We start from the raw sequence: 12,614 nt of genomic DNA on the forward strand, positions 1-12,614 counted from the left end.
TGATACACTGCCTTCTTTACATTATTAGCATGCTCTCTTAAACAATCATGTATCCACTATCCTGCTTGTTGCACATATTGTTTTTATGGCAAGACTAGTGATTACCACATTGGAAGCACATGCCACAAATGAACATTTGTGCTCCTGGTTGCGCACGTGTTGCAAGTGATCTCTCTTTGTAATTAGAGGCTGAGGTGAAAACAACTGTGACCTTCAAGCAATCTGCATTTTCTTGATGTTATAAAAAGGCTGATGAAGATATGAAACATCGGTTATTATTTCTTCTATGTTTGTCAAATCATAGGACATCTGAACATTTGACTGTCGTGTACATAGAAAATTTAATGTAGTAATTTAAAACATTGCGAGTAACTCTATTCCAGTTGGTTTCAGTGCTATCAGTTCACAGCATTTAAAAGCATAAAGCATAGACATGATGTTTGCTGAACATCTCATCTATGAGCCTTACTTGAAAAATTCAAAAATTAATGTGGCGTGTTTTTATAAAGAAACATGCTAGCATAGCAAAATCTGCTGGTAGATGATTTTCATTATTTGAACTTCACTCCAACTGCAGGATTAAAGACGTGCAACAAAGCAACGAAGGAAGATACATCTGCAATGCCATGACAGGGGACAGGTTAATCTCGAGAGACTACGTCATCCTTCATGTCAGAGGTGAAATCCTTTGCTTACCTCCTAGGTGGATTTATTAAGCATGCAGAATGATGCATGTGATGCCTATCTTGATGAAAGCAAAGTTAAGGGGTCTATATTATAACACTGAGTGTATGTAAACTTCTGACTGTGTATTGTTTGACATGTATTTTGAAGCATTGCAAATGCTGAATCTGCAATGTAATGACATATTTGGCAAATCATTTCCATTAGAATACAGACCTTACTGTTCTGTGATTGACACATTATTTGCCCATCTGGGAAGCTTAAAATCAAAAGGCATATTTTGCTGAAGTGGCAGCTGCTTGTAGGCCTAAGCACAAGAGGTCCTAAAGCATAAGATCCAAGGGGGTATAGGGGGGGGAGGAAGCAAAAAAAAATTTCTCTGAAGAGCATCAATCAGTCTGGCACTAAATATATTTCTTGGTGTAGCTGTTAAACTGCACCTTTGTACACCAGGCAATGCAGTAAAAGTGCAAGAAATATTAACAACATTTTTAAATTCCTTAAAAAATTTTTAGGACTTCGTTGTTTGAGCTTTGTATTCCCACTGTAGCAGAGATTATTTTAGATAAATATGGTTTCAAATTTTATCTCTTTTAAAGCAGAGCTGATAAGGTTGAGGTTGGCCGTGTGTCTCAAATGATGATCATCATCATGAACTGGCATTTTCTGTCCCCTTCTTCAACGCCTTCCTGCTTTGTTTTACCGGAAGAAGTCCAGGGAGGGATGCAATAACTTGATGGGCAAAGGAATGTGTGATATGAAGAAAGATAATTTCTTGGCAAAAAAAATTTCTTTGTCAAGGCAAGATTGGAGCTTGCGTACCTACTATTTGAATGTGAGCATCCTAAACACTCGGTTATCCAGGCACGCTGGCAGCCCAGGGCATTGCCTTGTATGATGTAGTAGAGCATGGTGATGGGAAAGCGAATTGTGAGGGCAAAATAAATAGATGTGAGGGTTAAGAAGAGAGAAAGAAGGGTGACAGAATGAGTGCAGAAAGAGAGATAGATGGTAAGAGTAGAAAATGAGAAGTGTGTTGGAAGAAAATGAAGAAGTGGAGAAAAAGAGATAGAAAGCGATAGGTGGACCATAGAGAGAGAGAAACAGGCACATAAAAACAGTTATAAAAAAAAGAGAATGAAAGAAAGGAAATCTAGTAAAAAACAGAAAGACAGATAAAGAAATACACAGCGAAAGCAACAGATGAACAGAGAAAAATACAAAAAGTGAGAGACGGACTGCAGAAAGATATAGAAAGATACATGTGTGAGAGATTGATTACAAAGAGACAGATGAACAGAGACAAGGAAATAAAGAAAAACAGGAATAAAGAGAGGAGAAAGAGATATAAAGCAACATTCACACACAAGAAAACAAAAAAAAAGAGAAAGCATAGTCATTTACAGTTCAGTATAGAAAACGTGGTTTTCCATGTGGAGTAGAAAAACCATCATCTTTATGAACAAGCACTCACCCTTTACTTTATCTTCTTCATCTTTGTCCTCTTCTACTTTTAGTCCATGACCTGTGCTGTGACCCAGTCTTGCACGACTTTGTGCAAGCTGCGATATTTTTTTATATTTAGACATTTAGTCCAGTTTCAATGTAGCTGAGGTTTCTGGGTGTGAGTGAAAATTATTCCCATCCTTGTGTGTGTTTCTGGTTAATAAACCCATAAAAAACAAGCAGTTGCATTCATCAGCAGTGCCAAGGTTCAGATAAATATCAGTGCCTACAGTTGCATTTGTTTGCTTTTCTATTGACTTGTTTCATGGAACTTGCTGATTTTGTTAGAAATTAAATAGAACAAAGTCTTGCTGTCTATTGTATGTTCACTTATGTGAAAGTTGCATTCTTTCTCAGTATAATCTACTTAAATTTGTCTGTGACTGTGGTTTAGATGTAACTTGAAGATTCATTTCATGATACGCTGGAATTTGGTCTCTTTATGATAGGTACTATGACTGGCATGACTAAGCACCTCTTAATACTGAAAATTGGGTCTGTGGAACTGTGCAAGGTGATGGAAGGTTCAAGAAAGAGAAATTAACATTCGTCCTGGTCCCGGGTTTGATCCCCAGACCAGGACAAATTTTTCAGACGCTAAGAGATTTTCTTCCTGAGAAAATGTGCTATGATTCTTCTGCACTTGGGAAATTTTCTGCACTTTGGAAAGCTTTCTGCAAGAAGCATAAAATAAAGAACACAATAGGCAGTGTTTCATTCTTCACTGTGTCGTTTTCACTGATACAGCAGACCAAAATTTAGCCAACCAGCCTAATTAAGTGTCTATACATATCTCTATTAGGGTTTTGGTGTTTGCCCACACTTTCTTGGTGGTGAACGCTTGCACTGTCCTTGCTAATGACTGAAGATCTTCAGTAAGCATCCTGGGGAGCTAGTTAGTTCATTGCTCTTAGGCGAACCGTGTGAAACGAATGAGTAAGACAAGTGAGCACAGATCTAGCCTGTTCTTTGGGCTTGGCTCCAAAATGAAACAAGATGGGGTTTGCAGAGGCTTCAGGCAGTAAGCCAGAACACGGGACTGGCAGAAAATTGCTGCCTCTTGCTTTGGTATAGGAGGATAAAAAAATGTCTTCACTCGTATTTTGTGTGTTCTTTTACTCATGTCTTGGTCATTTTGCGCAGTTTAAGAACAGCGATGACTGAAGAAAAATGTTGGAATGTGCAGTACAAAACTGTGAATCTACATAACCGAGCCGTCTACAGCATTTGGGATTAAGTATGGTTCAGTTCAAACTTTGAAGAGTTCAAGGAGCATCGAACATGCCGCTGTCACATTTTAGTGACAAAGGGCTAAGAAATTTTGAAATTTTCAGAGGTATCTTAGTGCACCGCTGTCATGTGACCTTCTGAGTATTTATTTTCAACAATTATTTTTTTTTTCTGGCTGCTTGTTTCTCAACAGATGTTCCCAGCATCTCAGTGAGGATTCGGGCCAACAAGGAGGTTGTCCACATGGGTGATAGCTTGGACCTTCACTGTGTTGTGACAGGAGATGGCGCCACTTCTGTTAAGTGGACGAAGCTCGCCGCTGATGATCATTTTGCTGAGAATGTGCGAGTGCGGGGTGCTGTCCTCTCAGTGAATGGTGTTCGTCCTGAAAATGGTGGTGTCTACCGCTGCTCTATTGACAGCCCTGCCGGCACACTGAATGATGACTACGTCCTTGCCATTGAAGGTACGCGCAGGCCGCGTTATCGAGGGTAGCTTTGTGCAGTTCATTTTGCAGAAGGCTTACTTTGTCGGTGCATTTGAGCAGCCATTAAGAGGGGGCTTGAAAAATACTGCAGGGCTCAGTTTATTTCTGGCAACTTGGGCAGCTATAGATTCATGTCGACCCCCTTCTTCTAATGTGCAGTTGATGCATGCAACTGTCAAGCTATGTAAATAGTATCCTAAATAGTATCTTGCCCCAAACAATGTTAAAATATTCTTCAGGGACAGTGTTGACTAAAAGAAAGCCCCTAGAAATTATTGTTTTTTAATAAAAACATACAATATTTGTAACCACTACCCTCTCATATGCTCTACTTGCAAGGAACCAGAATGGTTAATTGTTTTGCAAAAAGTTGGAACTACTTCTATGTGAGGAGTTACTCTTGAGTTAGGCATATATTTTCTGCCTTGGCATCAGTTGACATTTAATTAAAATAAATACCATGTAGCAATCACTTCCAAATTTTATGCTTGTGTTATCACATTTTACTGATTCTTTTGCTAGATGCTGATGCCGCCTGTTGATTATGCTTCATGTTGATCTGCATTCACTGCATCTTACTGTGTCAAGATTGTGTCATACTCAGGGTGAACATAAGGCATTTTATGTGGACCGACTTATGTCCAAAATTATGTGCGCTCAAGTGCTGTGCCGATGTCTATATTTTCATATCACGACACGTAATATAATTGAAGTGAGTATAGCTGCTTACATTAAAGTAAACTTCTGGGCAGCTTCTTGGACTCACCAGGGTTTGATATTAAGGTGCAAGCAAGAGGACCACAAGAAGTGACATGGACGAATGCCTCTCTTGCACCTTATTCCTTCCGTAAAACATGCACCAGCTAGCCCAACAAAAAATTCTACTTAAATAGTTTGTTTCTTTTTGCGATGATTTTTTAATGCCTATGTGAGAAAAAGAAGAAAAAAACTTGGAAGCACTCACCTGATGATTGCATCTAAATGTTTTGTGTGAATGCATTTTACGAGATAGATGTGGACATTTCTTTAAAAAAAGTACGGGATTAAAAGTACGGAATAACACAGAGTTTATATGGTGTTAGTCCCATCTACTGTTCTAAGTTTTATGCAGTGCACCTACAATCAAAGTGAGAACATAATGTTGCCCAGTGTTGGATTTTTGCTGCTCATTCAACCATGCTTTCACCATGTTTGTCACTGCCAAAACTTTTTCATGGACTTTAGTGCTGATAAACGATTAGTGGGTGTTTATTTTCATTGAGCATGGTAATAATCAGTTGGATCTTATAGAAAATAGTAATAAGAAAAAGCTTATTCAGGAAGCAGCAGTAATGTGGTTCTTTTAAATCAATAATGCAACAGTAGTGATTTGTAAACATTTTTTCAGTATCCTTGAAGAAGACAGTTTCATGGTATTTTGTTTGGTTTTATTGTTCGGTGTATGTTGCAGATGGAGTTATGTTTTAGTTTTTTGTTCAGTATCCACTGTTGAGTTCTTATGCACCATGTTTCTGTCTTTTTATTATGATTATTGTTACTAATAATACTGAAGGAATTGCTTTTTGGTTATTAAAAATTCTTGTGCTTGTTTTTAACACGCTAACACCCGTTAACACCTGTCATTTCTGTATGCTTTTGTTTGTTTGTGTGGTTGTCGTAAAAACATACGTTTTTGCTCTGGACTTTGTTCTTTCTTATTTCTGTTGACACTAACACACTAAGCTAGAGAAGTAGTTTCACGTAAACTTGCATGCTTAACTATAATTAACACTGCATGCTTTACTAATAAAACTGGGCTTGTTGCACACAATTAATCATCAAACAAACTAGGTACAATACATTCTAATGAGATATTCTACTGTTGTACAGTGTTGGCAATTACGTTCTTGGAGAAATTTAGCATGGAGCAGCGCTTTTGCACATATGTGCAAGCAAATGAGGTCACAAGTACTGCCACACATTCAATGATGGGACAGCCTGTTCTCTATAATTACAGTGTTAGGCCTGTTTAAGTCAAAATGTTAGCCAAATTGATCTCGCTGTCTTTCTACAGCAGGGCTTCACATAGCTGAAAGCTATGAAAAAATTATTTTCTACTGGATAGGGTGTTTTAAGAAATCAAATAATTTTTCTGGAGCTGTTGTGCAAACCATACAAAAAATATTTTTGTGCTTGACATATTATGAAGCACTTAAGGCAAATCACATTAAGTTTACCCATGTGGTGTTACATAAATGTCATTGAAGGCATGAGATATTATGTTTCACTTTAAGATATGGCAAAAAGGCATTATCAGAACTGTTCCTTCTGGATTGTCCCATTGAATAGTTTCTGCCTAGCAACATCCTGCAAGTAATGTTACTAAGAAGTAACTAATTGTTAGTTCACCTAAAATTTTGATAATTTCATAATTTACACTTAGAATAAAATGTACACCTAGATTTTCCATAAGATTTTGATTATGTGCACCTAGAATTTTCGATAATTGGATTTTCAGCATATGAGCTTTTGTTAAATGATTGGCATATACAGTGTGTAACTCCTCAAAAAACAGAAGTGATAAAGTGGGAATGTTGGAACACGGCTTTTCAAGTGGCCTCATTATGAACAAATCATGATTTCTTGCATTTAGCTGTATTCTAGCAGTTTAAGTAATTTAGTCCCCTCTGAACACCCTCAGGCATTGTAGTACCGAAAAGAGAATGCCGATTGGTAGTGCTTCAATCTTGAAAAAAATCGTTCCCTCATGCTCTGTAGAGTTATTTTGTTCACTTCCTGTATTTTCTGCTAAAGAAAGGAATTAAGTCTTTGTTAGTGCTGAGCTAAGGGAATGCTAAACAGCAATAACAGTAAAATAATCTAGCCAGGTGGCACAGTTTAATTAAGCTCACGTTGTAGTTGTCATCTTTCCCTCATAATCCTCTTTCTTTTCTATACATTAGGACAGCTTTTCATCAGCAAGACACAACATGCCTATTGCCCTAACATTTTTGCCGTAATGCTCGGACAAACAAGTAGGTTCTGAAGTTACAATAACTAGTCTTTATGGCCATGCTACTCACATGTGCATTTGTACAAGGTTGTATCATGCACTAACAAGAATTTGTTCTCCATCCAATGTGCCTTGGCATATGGCGACTCGTAAGTAACACGATTCATTCTGCATTATGTGTGCTGCACCATGTTGTTGCTCTTCTTCCTGCACTGACTGGTGGGAAATATCCTGCTCTGAACCTTTCCTCCTCTAATTACGCACTCACTTTGCAACCCGCATGCTGTTATGGTATTCCATATCATTGTAATATAGCTGCACACATCAACAACATATCTCTGTCACAGATGAGCTAGGTGTGTTATTAGCTTTAGAAATTTCTTCCAGTGGATCAGAACATAATATATTTGACCTATATATACTATATTGGGTTGTATTGCTTCCCACATAAATACAAAAATGACACATAAATCTAATTAATGTAATCTTCAGATTACTGTTTCGCATGAAAGACAAGTTTACTCAATAGCAGTTCCTTTGCACATTACAAAAATAATACTTTTAGGTAAATATTATAGCTGCCAGAAATACTGAGAGGTAAAGTTATGGGGTTCGTTATTTTCTTTGCGATTGTGGCAGAAAAAAAAAAGGTTGATATCATCTGTTTGTTCCAGTAAATTTGCATGCATTTGAACAGTAAATAAAAATAATTGTAGGTGCTGTATGTATGCCACAAAGCATGTTGTTACCCTAATGTAAACTAAAATGGGACAACCACAAGTGTGCACTGCTGTTCTTAATTCTCAGGAAGCATACGGGTGAGCAGAAGCAGGAGAAAATGAACTATGAATAATCTCAGTAGTACTGGCGACACATTGTTATCAAAACACAACCAGTGAAATCAGGAATGCAACCTGTGAACAGTTATTAAGCTTTTCATGACCGTTCAAATATAAGATAAGCTAAATTTTTATATTGTGATACTTAGCTGTGGCAAGAGGTAAGTGTGTGTGTGCAAGCAATGCAAGAGAACAGTACACATGTTTTGACTATACACACAGATTTAGCAAAAGCTATATTTTAAGCTCGTATTATGTGATATAATTTTTAAAGCTGACTTGCAGGGTAGATCCCTTACCACTCAGCAAGTCACTGTATGTATCAGAATTACCACGTAGTTACACTGTCCTAACCCTTTCCGACCCGGGGTCCTGTGTACAGGACATGATGAAAAAAAGCAATGCAGAAAAACAAGCAGAGCTACAATTAGAACTGAAACCACTTGGCAGCTTGTGCAAAAGTCGAGAAATAAGTTTTTAAATGTAGTTCTTGCAGTCCCCCATTTTTTTAATGGAGGCGCCTCAGGATAAAGCATCATCCAAGCAGAAATGCTCGCATGCAATGGGGTCAAATATACAAAATTATTTTGTGCGCTACCTTCACTCAATTTAAATAATTTAGAGCTATCTTAGATCTGATATATAGCAATGCCAATTTGATTCCATGCTCATGAAATACTCTTCACAGCACCCATAAATCTCTTATAAAGCCAAAACAAATGCTATACCAACGAATTGTGATGACATGGGTCAAGTTAAACTATCACACCTGGTCTGCTTCTGCAGCTTGAGAGCAAAATATGTTATGTTGCCTAGAGTAGTAAGACAGCAATGCTAGGTACGAGTATGTTCACCAAACAGAACCACTTGGCTCGATAAAAGCAGCACTGAACGACCACTGCATGCCAAGAAAACAGAAAGCAGTGTTCTAAAATTGCATGGAGGCAAGGCCACCACCTGAATAATGGCAGCTCTCTCTAAGGTGGCCCACGCTATGAAAAATGCCACTGAAAAAACCACATGCAAGTCAACCACATGAATAGTGACACCAGCAGGAGATCCAGAATGTTTCCTCGCCAACCTTCCCTGTGACTGTTAAACTTTCTTATATTGAAATTATGGATAAACATTCTCTCCATATTGAGGTAGAAAATATATGGTGAACTATGAACACCGAATTATAAAGATTGAAATACCTAATTAAACAGAATACTTTGTTATATGGAAGTTCATTATTTTGAGGTTTAACTTTATAACAGTTTCATAAGCTGCATTTGCTGGAGTATTAAAAGCAAACAAATTCAATATGCAAACTTTCCTGACATGAAAATGTGACAATGTTCAAACGGCAATTTAAGGGATGCACATAAATGAAAAATTCGAATGCTTATCTTTACTTCAGGGCATCAGGAATGCAAAATCATGTAATTTACAGCTCAGTAACTAAATATCAAAAAGCAGTATCACGACACTGTTAAAGGGGCCCTGCAATGCTCTTCTCAATTTTAATAAAATAGTCTCACTATTAGTGCACGACACTTTACGAATAACATGCTGCAAAAAATTTTTAGAATTCGTCCATTACGAGTGGAGTTCATCGCAACCGTCAAGCACTTCCGTGCCGCTTCAAGATATGCACGGAGGAGACAAGATGATGCATCTATTCTTCAGCGTGTGTCATAACCTTGAGCATTCTTTTCTTGTTTTTTTTCGAATGTGGAGCTCATTTTTAGTGCGATTGCGAGTGTGGGCACTTGGTGGCATCTTGTGGCAGCCATGGTAACTCTGCAGCTTATGATGCTTAAATCACTTGACGACTGCAGAGGTGGGTACATGGCGCGAAAATTCAGATATATGGCATCATTTGTAAAGAATAAGGAGCTATTTTAGCCAGTTTTGACAATTAAGGGTAAACTCTAGGTTGCGTGCCATACTACATTTGGCTCAAGTGTTCTTGGGAGCCTTGACTACTGATAGGCAGTGTTGTCTGACCATGCTCGAAAAGTGTTGCTGGGCCGCTCTAAGTTTACCTACTTGGAAATCAAAACCTATAAAACTGATATGGTGATACTATGACACAGTTGTGACAGTGAGGAACCAAGCTGTAAAATCAGTGAAGATTGATTTCTCTATTGAATGGGCTTGTGCTCTGCAAAAGTTGAGCATTTCAAGTACCAGGAACACTTGCACTACAATGACAGCAGCAAGCATGGTATTTGATTATCTATATAGTACTTGGCTGTTATACACAATGGTTTTTATACGTGCACATTTGTACTTTCGAAATTAATAACTGGTGCTCATATAAATTCTAGAATAATTTAAACTGCATACATCAGGCATGCTATCTTATCAGAACCTTGACAAATGCCTGGGAATGCCCCACTGCACTTTAACATGGTGTGCACCTAGCAATAGCACGCATAAGCATTTTAGCCAGTGAAAAGTGCACAACAAAGAAATAGAAACCACTATGCATGTCATTACAATGACCTAATAAAAAAAAACAGGACTGTCCCAATAAAGTTGATGACAAAAAGAGACACATGCAACCTATCAACGAGATTGGTCAGTGTACTGGTCCAATAGATAAACATACCTTATGAATAGACCTTGGATGCTAGACCCTTTGTGGTTCATAACCATTTTCCATCTTCTGCTCATTCTGGTTCAAAAGTAAAAGACTCAAAGCTGAAGTAAAAGTAGCTTGAATAATCTTTTATGAATGGCACATGTTGTAGTGACAAAACATGCGCATGATTGAATTGCGAAAGAAGTTGCCCACCAGTGTTTAACCACAGACTGCTACAGCTGTGTTGCACTGTGACCAGAGGCCAACAATGGATCGCGTATGGTTAATGTGTCATTCAAGCAACATTTTAAGCACGCCACTTGGAACCGTACCAGTACTGCAGTCAACGCACATTCTTCAAAGCTTACATAAGTAAACTTTCGACAAAAACACTTTCTTGCCACTACCCGTGATACCGGCATGCTGCATACACACCCATTTCCTGTAACGGTCTGTCCAACAATACCTTATAGCTGCCCATGGTCTTTTCTTTTATTGTGTTTCCTGCACATCACAAAGCATGCGTAATGTTGCTTGCTGCCACATGTTGAAGACGATGGCGAATCGGCAATTCCTACAGTATATATGTGACTGCTAATTTCAGTGTTCTGTCAATGTCTAATTGGAAATTCTTGCACATAACACGTATAAAGTGGAAAGTTATAATTGGCCTAAAACTGAAAGCTGCCTCTTAACTTTTTCGTTACCACGCCTATTCAAATTTATCACCGGTGATAGACGATTTGGATCACCGATTTTAGCATGCTAAATTTTTGTTACCACGCCTATTCAAATTGATCACCGGTGATAGACGATTTGGATCACCGATTTTAGCATGCTGAATTTGTTTCTCATGCACCCAGCACTTTCTAGTAGTTAGTCAAGCCACTCAACTTTCAGAATCAATTTGAATTTGCCCATTTGGGCTACATGGTGACTTTTAAGAGACATTTGCGCGAACCAATGTGCGTATATTGTTGGAAAAGTGCACTAGGCTGACGAACTTGACAAAAGTGCATGCCCCTTGAGATTATACTGCAGTAACATCGAAGTTATGTTATGAAAGCAACTTTTTCAAACCAAATATCGAATTAAGGTGTCAGCTTCGCGATTTGACAATGTTGAGCAGTAATAGTTGGCAGAAATTTATGCCAGCTATTCGATAGACAGCTGTTGTTAAGAGTCAGGGAAAAATATATTTTGCAAAAAATATTTCCCATGGACCGCCACATGTATAAAGTGTCGAGATGGCCTTCTCAGCCAGTTTCCATTTGGTTTTGCTCGTATTGTTATATCAGACACAGAGTCTCATCTAGTGTCAGTAGTCGCACCTATGGCACAGTCGTCATGCGTGCATAGGTGTGCACCAGCGCTGCAAAAGACATGTGCCGCTCAAAACTGTCTTGCAACCACACCTGAATTGAGTGAGGATGAGCCTGAAGTTCGAGGATGACAGCACTTCAACTTCAAGTTTTGTGGAGACGATGTTTTGCATCCTGCATTTCCGATGGAGGGGGAAATGTTGTAGGCCTGTGTGCTCAGATTTGGGTGCACGTTGAAGAACCCCAGGTGGTCTAAATTTCCGGAGCCCTCCACTACGGCGTCTCTCATGATCATATGGTGGTTTTGGGACGTTTAACCCCACAAATCAATCATCGATGTTTTGCATCAATCTGAGAAATCCATAGCCATCCATGGGTTTTTTTTTTTTTTTACGACCTCAAGTTGTCTCCTCCACCACAAGTGCGTAGCTGCTGACCTTTGTGCACGATTTTATAGCTAATCTGGTAACGTGCGAGGACCACACTTTGCTGGGGCGCGGTGTGCTGGCACCGGCTGTAGGGCTTCTCCTAATGACAAGAAGGTTTCCAAAGCACATCCTGGCTCTAACTACAGAGCAGCACAAAACATTATAGAACTGTGTGCAATATTGTTCTTTTTGTAATACGATGTGCAAAATGCTAAGAAGTATGCTTGGTCGCTTAAATAGGAATACCAATCTAAGCGGAGTGAGGTGGCTCATGGAAAAACATTACGCTAGATGAAATAACGAAGTTCATTATACATCTGATTTACAGAGGGATAGGCATTCATCTATATTAGAACAGCTGGAGGCTCTTATACCAAGAAATAGAAAATTTAGTGGGAAATGTGCACGAGTTAACTTGTGTCTCACAAGAAACCGGGCAATGCTTCACCGCATGGCTTGAGCAACGAAGCAGCACCTCGGTTCGTTCTGATTTTTTTTATGTGAATAGGAACTTCTTGTTCAACATTTGTTATTTTTATACTGTTCCTGGGTAA

At 38.6% G+C, this 12,614-nt stretch overlaps 1 protein-coding gene across 33 annotated transcripts in view; it reads left to right on the top strand.

The window, feature by feature from the left end:
* The window catches only part of trol (terribly reduced optic lobes), a 531,158-nt gene that overhangs the window by 460,881 nt on the left and 57,663 nt on the right, over positions 1–12,614 (top strand). For all 33 annotated transcript variants that reach the window (XM_075888764.1, XM_075888744.1, XM_075888745.1 and 30 more), the window contains 2 exons: positions 578–678; positions 3,614–3,886. In XM_075888764.1, the coding sequence (XP_075744879.1) occupies positions 578–678; positions 3,614–3,886 (374 nt within the window). The remainder of the gene's footprint in view (positions 1–577; positions 679–3,613; positions 3,887–12,614) is intronic.

The sequence above is a fragment of the Rhipicephalus microplus genome, chromosome 3 (assembly GCF_043290135.1).
Source record: "Rhipicephalus microplus isolate Deutch F79 chromosome 3, USDA_Rmic, whole genome shotgun sequence".
Classification (NCBI taxonomy): domain Eukaryota; kingdom Metazoa; phylum Arthropoda; class Arachnida; order Ixodida; family Ixodidae; genus Rhipicephalus; species Rhipicephalus microplus.